The following is a 19864-nucleotide window of genomic DNA, read 5'->3' on the forward strand; positions in this document are numbered from 1 at the left end:
TTTTCCCTCTCTCCTCTCCCTCTCTTCCTCACTCTCTCCCTCTCTTCCCTCTCACACTTATATAAAATTAATAAGAAATGAAATGTTATACTCTGCCTATATCGGTAAAACTAGGGATTACACTCAAGGGCTCATTTTATGTTAGCATTTCTTAGCCTTGATATTGATGGTGGTAGTGTTTTTTATTTTAATTTCTATTTCAGTATTGAAGAATGTCGCAATATAATCATGCAGTTTGGTGTTCGGGAGGTTACAGCTGGCCAGGTAGCAAGGGTTTTGGGAATGATGGCTCGAACTCATTCAGGATTAACAGATGGAATTCCATTGCAGGTAAGTGTAGAGATCAGCAATTTTACAATATGAATAAAGTGCACCCTTTCCCTTCCCCATTTATTAAATTACATTATGATTGGTTATTCTGCCAATCAGAGCTGAGCACATTAAGTAGTTGGGTTTATTTAATTCAAACTTTACTTCAACAGAGTATCTCTGCTCCTGGCAGTGGGATCTGGAGTGATGGAAAAGATAAAAGTGATGGCGCACAGGCACATACATGGAATGTAGAAGTCTTGATTGATGTTCTCAAAGAGCTGGTAAATACATGTAATCATGATTTTACACTCATGCTGTTAGTATGATGTAGCCCACAGAAAGTAAATTTTAATGAATAAAATGCCAGGCTGAATGAGTGCAGCAATGTATTTTATAAAACTTTAAAAAAAAGGTTTTTATTGATTTTTAGAGAGAGGAAGATAGAAACATCAAGAGATAGAAACATCGATTAGAAACATTAACATTGATCAGCTGCTTCCTGCATACCCCCTGCTGGGGATCGAGGCCACAACCCCGGAATGTGCCCTGATCAGGAATCGAATCCATGACTTCTTGGTGCATGGGATGAAATAAAATAGAAAAAGGAAAAAAGTTTTCATGGCTTAACAGGAGTCATTTTAGGGCAAAATTAAATGGACTGTGATGCTTTAATTGGAGATTTTAAATACAAAATGTGCATAGCCTTTTTTCTTTCAAGCATAAAATATACTTAGTACTTTGTGCAGTGTTTGGTAAATTATGTTCTATACACTTGTTTGCTTTGTGTTTCTTTTTTTTCTTTTTTTTATATATATATTTTATTGATATTTCACAGAGAGGAAGGGAGAGGGATAGAGAGGCAGAAACATCGATGAGAGAGAAACATCGATCAGCTGCCTCCTGCACACCTCCCACTGGGGATGTGCCCGCAACCAAGGTACATGCCCTTGACCGGAATCGAACCCGGGACCCTTCAGTCCGCAGGCCGACGCTCTATCCACTGAGCCAAACCGGTTTCGGCTGCTTTGTGTTTCTTTAAGGAGTCTCAAGCTTTTTTTGAATTCCTTTTCATAGAATATTTTTTAACGTAATTTTATGTCATTTTGATATAAATAATCTAGACTTTTCCTGATGCACACATTGGTAGGCTTTTAGGGGTAAATCCTTAGTTAATGAAGAATGGTGTTTGTTACAATTTATTTACTTTTGCATCTTTGTTCCAAGTTAGTAAAATCTTGATATAAAGAGGAGACATTGAGTGAAGAGTTACTTATTTGCCATACTGGGGTGGGCGTGTTCATTGGACTTAAGTAGGTGAAGAGAGTTCCATTTGTGTACTCATATGGTCAGAAGTATGTCATGAACTGAATGGTTAGAGTACCCCGCTAGTAGAGACAGTTTAGTTTAAATATTAAGAATTTACCTTTCTAATTCTCATTGGAAATGCCAGAAAGATTTAGATGATTTTGAGTTTATAATTGGAGCATCTTTTTTTTTTAATTTCTTTCTTTCTTTCTTTCTTTCTTCCTTCCTTCCTTCCTTCCTTCCTTCCTTCCTTCCTTCCTTCCTTCCTTTCCTTCTCTTCTTTCTTTCCTTCTTCCTTCCCTTCCCTCCCTCCCTCCCTCCCTCCCTCCCTCCCTCCCTCCCTCCCTTCCTTCCTTCCTTTCGATTTCAGAATGGAAGAGAAAGGGAGAGAGAGAGCTAGAAACATCAACGATGAGAGAGAATCATTGATTGGCTGTCTCCTGCACACCCCGCACTGGGGATTGAGCCTGTAGCCCAGGCATGTGCCCTGAACAGGAATCGAACCTGGGACCCTTCAGTCCACAGGCCGATACTCTATGCATATGCACTGAGCCAAACTGGGTAGGGCTATAATTGGAACATCTTGATTGAACTTCAGATTCAATTTGGCTTTTTGGATAAAGCATCAAATATGAAATATGTACACTTTTGTTCATTCAAATTTGAAATTTTTTTTCTATTTAGAACCCGGCTTTGAATTTCAAGGAAGTAACTTATGAACTGGATCATCCTGGATTTCAAATTCGTGACAGTAAAGGACTTCATAATGTGGTTTATGGCATTCAAAGGGGTTTGGGTATGGACGTGTTCCCAGTAGATCTCATATATAGACCTTGGAAAAACGCAGAAGGCCAGGTAAATGAATGGTGTTTAGCTATAGAAGGGGAACAAACTAATGACCTATTTCTTTTTTTAATTTATTGATTTTTTTAGAGCAAGAGGAAGGGAGTGAGAGGAGAGAGACAGTGACATTGATTTGTTCCACTTATTTATGCATTCATTGGTTGATTCTTCTATATTTACATTTATTTTATTTCAGAGAGGAAAGGAGAAAGAGAGAGAAACATCAATGATGAGAATCATTGATCGGCTGCCTCCTGCATGCCCCTTACTGGGGATTGAGCCTGTACCCCCAACATGTGCTGTGACCAGAAATCCAACCATGACCTTCTGATTTAGGTTGACAATCACTGAACCACACTGGCTGGGCCATTGGTTGGTTGATTCTTGTATGTTTCTTGACCGGGGATTTTTTTTTTTTTCATATTTATTGTTGAAAGTATTACATACTTCTACCTTTTTCCCCATTGACCCCCTCCAGCCTGACCCAGGCCCTCACTGCCCTACCCCATTGTCTGTGTCCACAGGCCATGCATATATGCATACAAGGTTCTTGGTTGATTATCTGCCACCCACCCACCCATCCACCTTCCCACCCTCCCGAGATTCCACACTGTTCCATGCTTCCATCTCTCTGGATACACTCCGTTTATCAGTTTATTTTGTTACTTAAATTCTACATGTGAGTGAGATCATGTGATACTTACCTTTCTCTGACTGACTTATTTCACTTAACATGATACTCTCCAGCTGACCGGGGATTGAACCCTCAACCTTTGTGTACTGGGAAATGACATTTCTTATATAGTGCCATCTATCCATTGGTTAAAATATTTTTTTTACAGTAGAGTTTTGCATGGCTCAGAAAAGCAGAGACTCATAAATTTGAAGGAACACTATCATAGTTTAGTATTATACTGAGTTGAAGTTTAGCAATCAAAACTGTTAATGTTTATCTCCAAGGCCACTTCATCCTACAGCTTTCATCTGTCTGAATTGTCTGATTTTGAAAGAGCAAATAATTTAGATTTTAAAGGGAAATTGTCATTCTAGTAACCTTAGGTAGCCTAATGTTTCAGATTTTTATAAGCATTCACTATTATTTATGGTGGTAAGGACTTTTTTCTCTTGTTTCAGCTCTCCTTTATTCAGCATTCCCTTATAAATCCAGAGATCTTCTGTTTTGCTGACTATCCCTGTCATACTGTTGTCATTGATATTCTGAAAGCACCACCGGAGGATGACAATCGAGAAATTGCCACGTGGTAAGTAATCATCTCACTTCTCTTGAAAGGGTTACTTCTACTTTTTTGAAAAATAAAATTAGTAGTGAGCAACTACATAGTTAAAAGGTTTCATTGTAACAGTATTTTTAATGAGCCTAGTTATTTTAAATTTTTGTGGAGGGTGATAAATCTACTTTTAGTTTCATATCAGGAGATAGTTACATCTCTTCTCTTGTAAGGGCTGCCATTAGATATTTTCTGAAACTATTAAATATTGGAAGGAGATTTGTAAGTCTCACTTAGTGTTAGATCCCTGTCTTGTCTGTAGATTTGCGTTCTATTAAGAGTAGCTCAAGAAGGCCAACCCATCAAATGAAATATTTTCAGCAAAAGTGGCTATTTTCTCTGAGTTCCAATTCCAAGTTTCTGAGGGAGAATCTGCCTCTGGCCTAGTAGGTTTCTCCTGGAATTCAAATCACTTTTCTTTGGGGATGTGAGGTAAGGATGGTGAAAGTACCTTTATTACTGTTGAGATCCACACATGGCTGTATGAAGGGAGTGGGTATGGGCTGGATTGGTCCCCAAGGGCATCTACTTCATAATGTTTCATTGTTAATTTGGATTGCCTTTGAAATTAGTCTGATAGCATAGCAGCATATATTTTTCAGGTGAATAGCACCAATTTAAATATTTTAAAATATTAAACAATGACAACAACTTGGTTTTATCCTGATAGCTGGTATCACTTATTTGTAAAGTGAATAATGTATATCTAGATTTTCATTGATGGAATATTTTACTTCCATTCTTGTTAGGAAGAGCTTGGATTTGATTGAATCTCTACTGAGGCTCGCGGAGGTGGGACAATATGAGCAAGTCAAACAGCTCTTCAGCTTCCCTATCAAACACTGTCCAGACATGCTGGTAATGGCCTTACTACAAATCAACAGCTCCTGGCACACCTTGCGCCATGAACTCATCTCTACTCTGATGCCAATTTTCCTTGGAAACCATCCTAACTCAGCTATTATTTTGCACTATGCATGGCATGGACAGGTGAGACATGACCATTTCTTCATTGGGTGATGTTCAGTGCGAGAAATTGTCAATGTTAGCTGGGCATTGGAATAGTGCCTGTTAGTGTTCTGCAGGATTGCTATTTAACCCTCCTTTTCTTTCCTTAGGGACAGTCTCCCTCTATCCGCCAACTTATCATGCATGCAATGGCAGAATGGTACATGCGAGGAGAGCAGTATGACCAGGCCAAATTGTCTCGAATACTTGATGTGGCCCAGGACTTGAAGGTGAGCTTGGAGGGGCAGAATAACACTTTTATTTATTAATTATAAAAATAACCATTTTTATGTAACATATGCCTTATGAAGAATTCATATGCAACTAGCTTTTAGCTAGAGTGAGTTGAGATACAAATTTTGTCTTGTAAGTAGAAAGGGATTGGAAGCCAGAGTGATTGTTTTTGTTTTTTAAATATATTTTAATTGATTTCAGAGAGGAAGGGAGAGGGAGGGAGAGAGATAGAAACATCAATGATGAGAGAGAATCATTGATCGGCTGCCTCCTGCACTGGGGATTGAGCCCACAACCAGGGCATGTGCCCTGACTGGGAATTGAACCATGACAATCCTGGTTCATAAGTCGATGCTCAATTGCTGTACCATGCCAGCTGGGTAGCAGAATGGTTGTAATGTGAAACTGCCTAATTTAAGTGGCAAAATTAATTTATATTGGATTGAATTTTGTTTAGTCTTTCAATGATATTTGCAAATATTTTATTTTAAAGGAAGTCATAATTGACTTCTTTTCAGATGTAATCTGGGAGATATAATTTTTGGAAAAGCTGCTTGGGTTTCAACCCTTTGGCAGATTTCATTGGCATTGACAGGACTGTTTGAGAAATAGTCTGACTCTTGATGTCTTTTGATAATTAGGGACATAATATTAGTTTTTATAGTTCAGCTAAGGTTCAAATAAGCCTGAGTTTAGATTTTTTAAACTGGGTTAGGGTTATTTTTCATTCTTTTTGTCTTGTTCTGCTTTAGATTTAGTTATTTAAAAAAGCATAGGGTAAAGCTTATTTTGAAGGTAAAGTCAGGTTGAAATGTTCACCTTATTTTAAGTAGGGACTAATGTTACTATTGTGGGATTAACCTGTTTAAAACATTATGGCAAAGAAAATGTTAGCGGTATGTTTTATTTAACTTGTTTGTGAAAATAAAAGCAGGCAACAGAAAATAGGACAGAGAGATAGAAGATTAATTGTTTGACTTACAGTTTCTAATACTCTTTTCTTTAGGCCTTGTCAATGCTGCTAAATGGTACTCCATTTGCCTTTGTTATTGACCTTGCTGCACTTGCTTCACGTCGTGAATACCTCAAACTTGACAAGTGGCTCACAGATAAAATTCGAGAGCATGGAGTAAGGATTTGTCCATTTGTTACTAATTTTAAATATTGATGGCTAAAATAGCTGAAGAAAAATAATTATTTAAATGCCAATTAAGATGTTATTCTGGATTTTAGTTAAAGTGCTTGGTCTTTAATCTGAAATCAATTTATTTTTAATCTGAAAGCAATTAAGATCACTTTCAAATACACTGAAAGATTTTTCTCTTTCTCAGGAGCCTTTTATCCAGGCATGCATGACTTTTTTAAAGAGGCGGTGTCCTTCTATTTTGGGTGGACTTGCCCCAGAGAAAGATCAGCCCAAAAGTGCTCAACTTCCTCCGGAAACTCTAGCGACAATGTTGGCCTGTTTACAAGCTTGTGCAGGGTAAGAAGAGCGTGCTTGTAAATGACCACTTAATTTTGGGATTGGATTATATGGGTAATTGTTGATTTGGGGAAGAATGGTTGAATGATTAAAAGCAACAGCATTTCAGATAATCCAGTATTTTTAAAATTTAAAGTACTGTGCTACATAAAATACATACTCCATTTTTTTTTATATATGGCGTGTACTAGGGTTCCACATGTTTTACATGTGAATATTTATTTGTCCCAATACCATTTGTTGAAAAAGCTGGTCTTTCCCTTTTTAAAAAAATATTTTTATTGATTTCAGAGAGGAAGGGTGAAAGAGAGAGAAACATCAATGATGAGAGAGAATCATTGATTGGCTGCCTCCTGCATGCCCTTTACTGGGGATCAAGCCTGGAACCCTTCAGTCTGCATGTCAACGCTCTATCCTAGCCGTGGGCAAGCTACGGCCCGTGGGCCGGATCCGGCCCGTTCGGCTGTTCTATCCAGCCCGTTTGGCTGTTCTATCCGGCCCGTTCGGCTGTTCTATCTGGCCCGTTCGGCTGTTCTATCTGGCCCGTTCGGCTGTTCTATCCGGCCCGTTCGGCTGTTCTATCCGGCCCGCGGAGCCGAAAGAGCGGAGGGTTCTCTTGCTCTCCCCTCCGCTCCTTTACTTTGAATTTATATTAGTTCACACAAACACTCCATCCATGCTTTTGTTCCGGCCCTCCGGTCCAATTTAAGAACCCATTGTGGCCCTCGAGTCAAAAAGTTTGCCCACCCCTGCTCTATCCACTGACCCAAACAGGCGAGGGCTGGTCTTTGTCTTTTGATTTTAGGAGGAAAGTAGCCATTATTTCACCATTAAGTATAATGTTATTATAGATGTCCTTCAGGTTGAGTTTTCCTTACTGTCTAGAGTTCTTTGGGTAGTTTATCATGAAAGCATTTTTATCTTACGTTTCTACCTGCATCAATTAAGATGATCATGTGGTTTTTGTTTTTCATTCCATCAATGTGTTATGTTAATTGATTTTGGGATGTAACAAAAAGCTTGCATTCCTGGGCTAAATCTCAATTTCTCTTTCCATGGAAATCTTTAGTAAAAGATGAAAGATTTATAACTCTAAAAAGAAACCAGATCTTTATGTATGCTTTTTATATGTTGCTGAATTCAATTTGCTCTAGTATTTGGTGAGCATTTTTATTCTAGATTCCTAAGGGATATTGTTCTATAGTTTTCTTTCGTCTTCTTTGTCTGATTTTGATATCAGGGTAATACTGGCCTTATACAATTACTTTTTTTTTTTAATTTAATAAATCTTTATTGTTCAGATTATTATAATTGTTCCTCCTTTTTCCCCCCATAGTTCCCCTCCACCTGGTTCCCACCCCACCTTCTGCCCTTACCTCCCCCGCACTGTCCTCATCCATAAGTGTACGCTTTTTTTAAAAATATATTTTATTGATATTTCACAGAGAGGAAGGGAGAGGGATAGAGAGCTAGAAACATTGATGAGAGAGAAACATTGATCAGCTGCCTCCTGCACACCTTCCACTGGGGATGTGCCCGCAACCAAGGTACATGCCCTTGACTGGAATTGAACCTGGGACCCTTCAGTGTGCAGGCCGACGCTCTATCCACTGAGCCAAACCGGTTTCGGCATAAGTGTACGCTTTTTGTCCAGTCTCTTCCCGCACCCTTTTCCCCCCGAGAATTGTCAGTCCACTCCCTTTCTATGCCCCTGATTCTATTATATTCGCCAGTTTTTTCTGTTCATCAGATTTTTAATTCACTTGATTTTTAGATTCACTTGTTGATAGACATGTATTAGTTGTTCATAATTTTTATCTTTACTTTTTTCTTCTTCCTCTTCTTTTTTTTTTTTTTTTTTTTTTTTAAATATATTTTATTGATTTTTTACAGAGAGGAAGGAAGAGGGATAGATAGTCAGAAACATCGATGAGAGAGAAACATCGATCAGCTGCCTCTTGCACACCTCCTACTGGGGATGTGCCCGCAACCAAGTTACATGCCCTTGACCGGAATCGAACCTGGGACCTTTCAGTCCGCAGGCTGACGCTCTATCCACTGAGCCAAACCGGTTTTGGCTTCTTCCTCTTCTTAAAGAATACCTTTCAGCATTTCATATAATATTGGTTTGGTGGTGATGAACTCCTTTAGCTTTTTCTTATCTGTGAAGCTCTTTATCTGCCCTTCAATTCTGAATGATAGATTTGCTGGGTAGAGTAATCTTGGTTGTAGGTTCTTGCTATTCATCACTTTGAATATTTCTTGCCACTCCCGTCTGGCCTGCATAGTTTCTGTTGAGAAATCAGCTGACAGTCGTATGGGTGCTGTAGGTAACTAACTGTTTTTCTCTTGCTGCTTTTAATATTCTCTCTTTGTCTTTTGCTCTTGGCATTTAAATTATGATGTGTCTTGGTGTGGTCCTCTTTGGATTCCTTTTGTTTGGGGTTTTGTGCGCTTCCTGGACTTGTAAGTCTATTTCTTTCACCAGGTGAGGGAAGTTTTTGGTCATTATTTCTTCAAATAGGTTTTCAGTATCTTGCTCTCTCTCTTCTTCTGGCACCCCCATAATTCGGATGTTGGTACGCTTGAGGTTGTCTCAGAGGCTCCTTACACTATCTTCATATTTTCGAATTATTTTTTCTTTTTGCTTTTCCGGCTGAGTGTTTTTTGCTTCTCTGTATTTCAACTCTTTGACTTGATTCTTGCGATCCTCTAGTCTGCTGTTAGGTCTCTGTATAATATTTTTTATTTCAGTCAGTGTATGTTTAATTTCTAGTTGGTCCTTTTACATATCGTCGAGGGTCTCGCTAAATTTATCAGCCTTTTCTAGGAAATTTTTGAAAAACCTTATAACCGTGGTTTTGAACTCTATATCCAGTCGTTTGTTTTCCTCCATTTCTTTCATTTGTGATCTGTTTCTTTGCCTCCGCATTTTCGTTGCTTCCCTGAGTTGGTAGAGTAGCTTTGTGTGGTAGGTGTCCTCTAGGGCCCAGTGGCTCAGCCTCCCCAGTTACCTGAGGTGGACACTCTTGGTGCACCCCTTTGTGGGCTGTGTGCTCAGCCTTGTTGTAGTTAAGTCTTGATTGTTGTTGGTATCACTGGGAGGAATTGACCTCCAGGCCAATTGGCTGTGAGGATCAGCTGTGTCTACGCTGGGAGAACTTCTGTGCTAGAGACACTCTTATGAGACAAGACTTGCAAAATTGCAAAAGCCTCTGTGCTCAGCTTGGATGGGGTGGAGTTTCAGGGCGGAGCAGACAGCCTTGGTTTCCAGTCAGTCCTGCCCTATGAGGCCCCTGGGTCTCAGTGTCCCTCCGTAATCACTGCAAGCACCTCTGAGAGAAAGCCGCCCTCGAGTTTCACCCGCTGCCAGACAGTCCAGTTTCTCCACAAATGAGTCGGGGTTCCCAGAAACTTGCCCAGAACTGGAGTTCAATGCAGTCAGGAGCTTCTGTCTCTCTCCTGCTTTAGAAAGCCAGCCGCGCACTCGGCCTCCCGTGCATTCAGCAGTCAGTCCTCTCTGCGCACGGGCGCCTCCAGACCTCTGCCTTCCGCAGCTCCCGAGTCTCGGTGTGCTTTCTTTTTCCTGACAGTCCAGATTCCCCCGAATGAGTCTGGTTTCCCAGCATCTCGCCCGGGACTGGAGTTCAGTGCAGTCGGGAGTTTCCTACTCCCTCCTGCTTTAGAAAGCCAGCTGAGCACACAGCCGCCCGTCCTCTCCACGTGCGAGTCTCTGTACCTCAGCCTTTTGTAGCTCCTCTGAGTCCTGAGTCTCAATGTGCTTTCCTCTTTTCTTCTAGTTGTAGAATTTCCACTCAGCTAGCTTTCCTGTGGTTCTGAATGGTGTCCGTTTTGCCTTTTAGATGTAGTTTTGATAATGTGCGAGGCAGCAGTTTAGGTTTTTACCTATGCCGCCATCTTGGTTTCTCCCTTATACAGTTACTTCATACATGTTCTAAAATTTGTGGGAAAGATTTATGTTCATTCTTTCAGTGTTTCATAGAATTCAGCGGTGAAGCCATCTGGTCCTGCGCTTTTTCTTGGGGTTCATTTTTTTTATTACCAATTCAGTATATCTACTTGGTATAGGTCTATTCAGATTTTCTATTTCTTTTGTCAGTTTTGGTAGTTTGTGTCTTTCTACGAATTGTCCATTTCATCTAGGTTATCTGATGTGTTGGCATAAAATTGTTTTATATTATATACCTTTATAGTCTCATTTCCATAAGGTTCATAGTAGTGTCCTCTTAATTTTAATAATTTGTGTGTCTCTCTTGGTCAATTTTGTTGACTTACAAAAACCAACTTTTTTCCCCCCATGTTTTGGGTTAGTTTGAACTTTAAAAATTGTTAAAATGGAAAGTTACGTTCTTAGGGATTTTTTTTTTAATGTGCTAATTAAAAAAAATATTTTTATTGATTCAGAGAGGAAGGGAGAGGGGGGAGAGAGATACAAACATCAGTGATGAAAGAATCATTGACCGGCTGCCTCCTACATACCCCCTACTGGGGATCAAGCCCACAACCTAGGCATGTGCCCTTGACCGGAATCAACCTGGGACCCTCTGTCCGCAGGCTCTATGCATTGACCCAAACTGGCTAGGGCAGTGGTCACCAACTGGTGGTCCGTGAGGTCTGAAAGATTGGTGACCGCTGGGCTAGGGCTAGTTTTACTTCCTAAGCCAGAAGTAAGATTCTGAATTTAGGAGGAAAGATCTAAGACAGTATCAAGTTTGTATAGAGTTTATGATTGCAAAGTGTTCCACAGTTTAATGAGGCAATAACGTCCTAAGACAGGAAGGTGGGTTTTTCTGTTAAACATTTTTCCTGGAACTTGATATTTTAGGAGTTGGTCAATTTTTTTATGTGCTTGCCAAATGTAGTTACCAATTATGTGTATGGTATTTTTAGCTGCTGTACTTAAATAAATGTCTTATCTTTTGACTATGAGAAACTTGTATAAAAATCATTTGCTTTGATATTTCCAGGTATGTGCATAATTTTTGACAAAGTGGTTGAGAATATGGACTGTTGGAATATTTTAACATATATTGGTTGTACTCTGTGTACAAGGTTTAGTTTCAGAGAAAGCCAATTGTTAGAAAATCCTAGTGATTAATGACAGGTGGAAAGACAAGATGTAGTGGAAATTTAACCACGTGTTCTAGGAAATTTTTTTCATTAGAGAATCAGATCTGGTCATTTAGGTGTTCTGGGGAATAACAAGTGATCTTTTTCACTTTCTTTTCTCTTTAGGAGTGTTTCTCAGGAATTATCAGAAACCATCCTCACCATGGTAGCCAATTGCAGCAATGTCATGAATAAGGCCAGACAACCGCCACCTGGAGTTATGCCAAAAGGACGCCCTCCCAGTGCTAGCAGCTTAGATGCCATTTCTCCTGTTCAGGTAAAGGAATTCTACAATTGGTATATCCGCATTTATTTGTAGGCTTGGAATAGAATAAACTTCTACATCATCATTAACAATCTACTCAAAGGAAAATTTGAATTTATCACATTTTAGATAACTGCATGTCTAGCATACACTACATTTTAAAGGAGGTCCAGAAATAGGCATTATATTCTGGAATATATTTTGATCATGAAATAGGACGTGACTCTGAGAGGAAAGATACAAAATAACTTATGTAGGTAAATGATAAGGGCTTCTTTTTAAAATAAGAATAACTTAGACTTGAGAAATAAGCACTGCCTTTGAACCTGATGTGTCTTGTTTGTAGCTTCTCGGGCCAAGCAACAGTGCTAGAGCATAAGGACTTGTTATAACTGGGGCTCTTCAGCTCTCAACTGAACTGCTCTTTTAAAAACAAGGTACATTTAAGTTACTCCCTGACACCAACCACCCCCTTCTCTCTGGGAGCAACACATTCCGCTTCTATTTTCAGCTGCATTGAATGGCAGATTGGGGTTTAAGAAAAGGAAGAACATTTAGTGATTCTTCAGTGGCCATTTTCTGAAAGGCATTTGGTGTATCATTTTCTGTAGTCATGAAGATCTGAAATAATGCCACAAACTAAGAAGCTTGGAAGTGCAGCTATAAAATATTTTTTAAAATATTGGTGAATAGTATACCTTGTTTTTGTTTTGTTTGTGTTTTAAAATTAAACTAGAGCTAATCGTTTCCAACCCCCAAGATTTTCAAATTTTGACTAGATTTGCTTGTTTTGACTTGATGATTTCTGCTTTCTAATGCTTTTATTGTGTTGCAAGTTAAATATGTTAGAGAAATTCTTTTTGTTTTAAAGGGGCTTATTGGAAATTGTAAGGACCTAATGTAATAACTGTCCTGTGTCACTACTAAATGCTTACTTAGTATTACAACTACAGGGCAGTTCATCTTAAAGGTTTCTGAAGTTTTGTAGCCCTCCTATTATGGCTTTGGTATTTTGGCAGGGGCTTACTCTTTTAATGCATTCCATCTGTAATAGTAAGAAAAAAGACGGGCATACTTGACTTGATTTTGGGATTCAAGTATCATCACAATTGTGTGGGAAGTTTTGTGGTTTACTTATTAAGCATACAAAGAGCTGTTGCTAAAGATTGCTTTACTTGTGTCATATATTTATCATTAATATATTTTTATAATGTTTTTCTTTAGATTGACCCTCTTGCTGGAATGGCATCTCTTAGTATAGGTGGTTCAGCTGCCCCTCACACTCAGAGTATGCAGGGTTTTCCTCCAAATTTGGGTTCTGCATTCAGTACCCCTCAGTCACCAGCAAAAGCATTTCCACCCCTTTCTACTCCAAATCAAACAACTGCATTCAGTGGTATTGGAGGACTTTCATCACAGCTTCCAGGTAAGGGGGTGGGTTAGAATGCAAGGTATCTATAATATTCACTGTGCCTTAGTTTGTGGTAGGGGTTTGGAGTGACTTGTGATAAGGAAAACTGCTTTAATTAAATTATAAAAGTTGGCTTCAACACCCCTAGTTGGGAAGAGAAAAACAGCCTATCTAATAAAGAGGGAATATGCTAGTTGACCATCAGGCCCTCACAAGATGATGGTGCCCACAGCCAACAAAGAGGGAATATGCGAATGGACTGTCACGCCCTCACAAGATGGCGGCACACAGTCCCCTCAGCCCCGCCTCATCCAGCCTCAGTCCCCCAGTCCCCTCAGTCCCTCAGTGGAAGGCAGTTGGGGGGTGATTGGGCCAGCAGGGGATGGCAGTTGGGGACAATCATGCCCGCAGGGGAGCAGTTAGGCTGCAATTAGGCAGCCAGGGGAGCGGTTAAGGAGGCTGGCAGGCAGAGTGGTTAGGGGCAATCAGGCAGGCAGGCAGGCGAGTGGTTAGGAGCCAGTGTAAGAGGGATGTCTGACTGCTGGTTTAGGCCCGATCCCTGTGGGACATCCTGTGAAGGGGACCCAGATTGGAGAGGGTGCAGGCTGAGCTGAGGGACACCCCCCACCCCCATTCACGAATTTCGTGCACCAGGCCTCTAGTACTATTATAATACTAATTCATTTAAATTGCAATTAATATGTTTCAGTTGTAAAGTTAGTTGAATTCAGTGAAAATTCTGTATTACCAAATGATAGTATAAACAGTGACAAATGTGTTAATCACACATTTTAAAGGACTTAGGCTTCGATCAAGAACTCACAGCTTTATGAATTACTCAAGGTTGGCTTAAGGTAGAAAATATTTCACACATCAGATTCAGGTATATGTTCTGTTTTCTTTTACTTAACCTACCTTGAAAATTATAGTAAACTAGAGGCCTGATACATGAAATTAGTGCAAGAGTAGGCCTTCCTTCCCCCAGCTGCCGGCACCAGCTTCCCTCTGGCACCCGGGACCCAGGCTTCCTCTGGAAGGTCATGCAGAAGGACTTCCGGCCTAATTAGCATATTACGCTTTTATTATTATAAGATTCTACAACTTTTTCAAGCTTTTAAAATTCTTTGGCTTTTAACTTTATATTGAAGTAAAGGTTACATTTTTTTCCCCCTTCTTAGACCCACTTGTTTCTTCTCAGCTGTCTTCACCTTTTATCTTTCAGACTATAAGTTTAGGGTATTATTAAAACCTAAGGACTGAAATGTAATGACTCTAACCTAGTTAACACTGCTGCTATATGGTTCTAGCCCTGATTGTTCTTTCATTTAAAGCAAATTTACTCTCATAAGGCCTTAGCAAAGTTCTAGTTATTAGAATAATTTTGTTTGCTAGAGTTGTGAGAAATAAAGAAGTCCTGACTCATGCTAACTTAGTAGCATGAAATTCTTCAGTTGTAATCATTGAGGAAAAGCAAGTCAGTTCTTATTTTGGCTACCTTCTTATCACATATGAGAACATATAGTTAAAATTTTGCATTTTAATGTTACCGAGAATATAAAGAAATGAATAATTCTAAATGCTAACTAAATTTTGGCAGTTTGTTTTTGTCTACTTTTACTAGTTTGGATTTGCTATAAAATTAAATAGACATTGTAAGATAATTAACAAAGACCTTTTTAAATAAGAACTTATATCTTGGATATAATTAAAGTCAAGAACATGAGTAATGATAAGACTTCTGGCTGCTTCGTTCTTTCTAGTAGGTGGTCTTGGCACAGGCAGCCTGACTGGTATAGGAACTGGGGCGCTTGGACTCCCTGCAGTGAATAACGATCCTTTTGTACAGAGGAAATTGGGCACCTCTGGACTGAACCAGCCTACATTCCAGCAGAGTAAGATGAAACCTTGTAAGTGGTAGTGTTGTCTGTGATTGTGAAGTGTGACTGAAGAACATAAACTTTTATGTCCAATTTGTTGTCTGTAGTTCTATGGACAAAAACATTGACTTAAGATATTTAGAGCCATATGTTGATGTACTTTTTAGATCAGTAGGATCAATTCCCAAATTTGAATTACTAAAATGAAAATTTGATGTATCACTCTACCTTTGATCTGGATTGTCAGAACAAAGTGACGGTTAGCATCCTTAGGGGTATTATCCTTAAAGTATGACGAATAATAAAGAGAAAAGTAAAATCTTATACTTAGATTTGACTAATATACTTACCCTAAGTTTTTTTGGTGTTGTTTTTTTTTTTTGGTTGGTTGTTTTATTACTTTCACAGAGACGAAGGGAGAGGGAGATAGAAAGAGAAACATCAAGGATGAAAGAGATTGATTGGCTGCCTCCTGCAGAACCCTACTAGGGATTGAGCCTGCCACCCAGGCATGTGCCCTGACCAGAAATTGAACCATGACCTCCTGATTCATGGGTTGATGCTCAACCACTGAGTCACACTGGCCGGGCAAGGTGGTGGTGTTTTTTAACTAATCAAGAGCAGCCGGGAGGGTTTAATATTTCTATTTTAGCTTGGCAGTTTATAAAATAATTTATTTTAAGGTTATCACTTTATGTCATGTATATAACCTTAATTATATTTAATAAAATAAATATTGCCATATAATATACATGATGTAAAAAAAAACACTTTTTGAAGTTTCGCCTCCTTAGTTATCCCAAAGTCAGAGAAGTCCTCTTTGTAAATATCCTTTTTGTGGTTGGGACTAAGTATTCACTAGGCAGAATTTGACAGTATTAGTGTGAAAGGCTTGTCTGAATGTTAATGTTTTGTAGCATGCTTTGTGTTTATATCAGTATGTCATGCACATGCATTGGTGATACTTAATATGTTAAATATGATTTTTATTATGAAGGAGTTAAGACTTGTTAACCTCGAGTGAGGTTGTATTAAGGGCAAATTCATTGTGAATTTGAACTTAGTGGTCCTTCATCGTATAATTAAAGTCCGGATGAAGAAAATATTAAGATAGAACCATAGTTGTAAGGCAGTTTTGTTAAAATCCTTATGTGTACCTAGAGCAGCTGAATATTAAAACTTGACCACTTAATACTTTCTTCAGTTTATTTTTCCCCTTAAAATTAAAACTATATTGGTCTCTCTGGCTCTATATGTGTGTTATGGGGGAGTGAAGTAAGAGCCTAAATGCCCACTAGTTGCTTTTCTGTTTCTAACAGCGGACTTGTCTCAGGTGTGGCCAGAGGCAAATCAGCACTTTAGTAAAGAGATAGATGATGAAGCAAACAGCTATTTCCAGAGAATATATAATCACCCACCACATCCAACCATGTCTGTTGATGAGGTGAGTGTCTAGGATGATGAAAATCTTTATGGTCTAGGTAAATCTTAAATGCCCCTTGCAGAGCTTTTAGAAATCCAGCCCAAAGTATGTTGATATGTCTGTGCATCGTTTAAAATCTTAGCATTTATCTTAAGCTCAGTTTATTGTGAAATAATTCTGCTTAATCTATTAAGGGCATTTTAGGGAGGCTCTTAATAATAGTTTCCTTTGTGTGTATTGTTTTGTCTTGCCTTTTCTAGGTATTAGAAATGCTACAGAGGTTTAAAGACTCTACCATAAAGAGGGAACGAGAAGTATTTAATTGTATGCTAAGGAACTTGTTTGAAGAATACCGTTTTTTCCCCCAGTACCCTGATAAAGAGTTACATATAACAGCCTGCCTGTTTGGTGGGATAATTGAAAAAGGACTGGTCACTTACATGGCACTAGGCCTGGCCCTGCGATATGTTCTTGAAGCCTTACGCAAGCCTTTTGGATCCAAAATGTATTATTTTGGGATTGCTGCACTAGATAGATTTAAAAATAGGTAAGTGGATAGGTTTCCTTTGAAACTTACTTTTTTAAATATAAGGAGAAATAATAACTATCATTTATCAACTGATTCTTGCCAAGTCCCATTATTACACATGTGTTAACTAATCTTAATGACTGTGAAGTAGATGAGGAAGAAGTGAAAACAATTAATTACACCTATCAAATAAGTGGTAAGAACAGTATAAAATGAAATCACAGGGGGAGTTTGTTTATTGAGGTATACTTTTGCACAGTGAAAGTCACCATTTTAGGTGCACAGTTCTTTGAATTTTGACAAATTTTTTGCAGTTGTGTAACATCACAATCAAGATACTGAATGTATCCATCATCCCCAAGAAAGTTCTCTTGTTTCCCCATTGAAGTCCACTGATTTGATTTGGTCTAGTTTTTTTCAGATTGTTATTTGAATTGACCCAAACACAATGTGTATGGGCCTGACTTCTTGCACTTAGCATGGTACTTTTGAAATTCATCCATTTTACTGCATGGTTCAGTAGGGTTTATTTGTTGCTGACTACTATCCTGTTGTATGGATCAACTACAAATTGTTTTCTGTTCACCTGTTGATGAACATTTGAGGTTGTTTCCAGATAGCAGTTTTAGTGGCTTATTGTAATCAATTTTAAGTAAAATATGACATTTTAAAACACATATTTTCTGATATAAAAGGAGGTGAAGTTTATAAATACTTCCCCCCTTCACTTCTGTATTCTTCCCTGTGGCATTCTCTTCAAGTAAGGTAGTTCACAGGCAGAATGAGAGAAATGGCCTAGATTAGCATTGGGAAGAAAATTTTTGTCAATTGTGCTGCCTCTGTACTTAAATGAAATAGTGAATAAATGTTTTTGTTGGCAGATTGAAGGACTATCCCCAGTATTGTCAGCACTTGGCTTCTATCAGTCACTTTATGCAATTTCCACATCATTTACAGGAGGTAAGCATCTTCCATACCTGAAACCTTTCTAGTAGTTGGAGGGTTTGTATATTTTAATTTGATTTTGGATGTTAGAAATGGTATTAAGATTTCTTAATGATTTGCATAATTAATATAGGTACACATATTATTTGTTGCTTATTTTGCAGCTTAGATTGTGGAAAAATTGCATTCTTGATCTTTTCTAAGCAGTGGTTTTGCTTGATTTAATAAAAGGCTTTTACTAGTCTTTTAGCCTGATAATTCTATTGAAGAATAGACAACTTTTACTATATTACTAAGAGAAACTTCGTTGGGTTTTAAAAAGGATTTGGAATTGGGATCTTGGATAAAAATATGAAAAGTTGTTTATCTGATTTAAGTATGATTCAAAGCTGTTTCATATAGGACTTAGACCAGTATTTCTTCAAAATATAGCCTTCTTACCGCCTGCTTTGATTCCTTTGAGGTACTTAAAAAGGAGGCAGTACCTGAGGAAAAGGACCTAGAGAATATACATTTTAAGCCACCTTACGTGGCTCTTCTTGTTTTAGTGACTGATTTTAGGCTTACTGGTAAACATTCATATTCATACCTTTGTCTTGTCTTTCGTCACAGTCAGCTCATAGAGCACAAGAAAGTTGATTAATGTTTATTTTACACAAAGCAGGTAAATTACTTTATAAGATTATATTTTAAGGAATCAGAAAGATCAGAATTTGAATGTACTATTATTTCTATACTAGAGGCCTGATGCATGAAATTCGTGCATGGGTAGGATCCCTAGGCCTGACTGGCAATCAGGGCCCATCTGTGGGGCGACCGGCGGGGCGATTGGGAGGCCCCCGCTGGCACCCACCTTGGCTGGCCTGGGGCCCTGCAGGCTGGGGGCAGCTCCTGCATTGAGCATCTGTCCCCTGGTGGTCAGTGTGCGTCATAGCGACTGTGTTCCGCCATTCAGTTGATTTGCATATTAAGCTTTTATTATATAGGAAGGATTATAATTTAATCCAGTAGTCTAGTCCCATCTGCCAAACTCATCCCCATGGGTTTGTTTGTAGGAGGGCAGGATTATTGTGATGGCTTAACCTAAGAGATTCACGGAGAGAGGGAGGCAGGAGTGTATTTATTCACAGGAGATTGGGGGAAATGCCAAAACTATAGTACTGAAAAATGTATAGGACAGCAGAGTTTTGAAAAGCAAGGATGTGAGGTCAGAGGATTACCACAGTCAAATGTGTTTGGGATTAAGAGCCAGGAATATGGATCTTGGAAGACTGGAGCTCAAGAGAGGTAGCATAGAAGTGATCACACAGAACAGTGGTTTCTGGTACCCACTGTAGCAAGAGAGCCAGAGGAGGGAGAGAGAGAGGTCATTGTTCGTATTTCTGTACTTTTCAAATATGTAGATAGTAGTTTTTGTTTTGCCAGAAATAGATTGTTGGAAATAGTATCAAGAACCCTACGTCAGTCCTCTAACTGAAGGGGAGCAGGGAACCACCAAACCAGTCCTGGGATGTCCATCCAGTATCATTGCTTAACTCCTAGTCGGCTTGGCAGTATGCAGTGTGTTTTTGTTTTGTAGTTATAGCTTTACAGAATGGTAACTCACAGTGCAGTGTGTATTTTAGGCCTTAGGTTTCTCATCATCCAATAACATCAGTCTATTATATAAATTTAAGTAAATGTTAAAGGGATTTAAAGAAATTTATATGCAGGTGCCTATGGTTGCTTTTTTGAAAATTATTTTGCTAGGCTAATTTCATAAATACTAATATTTTACCCACAGAGTCTGGTATATACACATAAATATTAT

General features: G+C 38.8%; 1 protein-coding gene across 6 annotated transcripts in view; it reads left to right on the plus strand.

Moving 5' to 3' along the window:
- CNOT1 (CCR4-NOT transcription complex subunit 1) overlaps positions 1-19864 on the plus strand; it is a 76857-nt gene that overhangs the window by 23597 nt on the left and 33396 nt on the right. For 2 of the 6 annotated variants that reach the window (XM_080645711.1, XM_080645715.1), the window contains exons 9-22: positions 204-330; positions 483-593; positions 2302-2472; positions 3595-3722; positions 4499-4739; positions 4868-4987; positions 5998-6120; positions 6323-6474; positions 11731-11881; positions 13094-13295; positions 15041-15187; positions 16477-16601; positions 16841-17127; positions 17991-18069. In XM_080645711.1, coding sequence (XP_080501837.1) covers positions 204-330; positions 483-593; positions 2302-2472; positions 3595-3722; positions 4499-4739; positions 4868-4987; positions 5998-6120; positions 6323-6474; positions 11731-11881; positions 13094-13295; positions 15041-15187; positions 16477-16601; positions 16841-17127; positions 17991-18069 — 2164 coding nt within the window. The remainder of the gene's footprint in view (positions 1-203; positions 331-482; positions 594-2301; positions 2473-3594; positions 3723-4498; positions 4740-4867; positions 4988-5997; positions 6121-6322; positions 6475-11730; positions 11882-13093; positions 13296-15040; positions 15188-16476; positions 16602-16840; positions 17128-17990; positions 18070-19864) is intronic. The other 4 variants (XM_080645713.1, XM_080645716.1, XM_080645712.1 and 1 more) reach the window with 3 other exon arrangements.

The sequence above is a fragment of the Plecotus auritus genome (assembly GCF_963455305.1).
Source record: "Plecotus auritus genome assembly, chromosome: 10".
NCBI classification, from domain to species: domain Eukaryota; kingdom Metazoa; phylum Chordata; class Mammalia; order Chiroptera; family Vespertilionidae; genus Plecotus; species Plecotus auritus.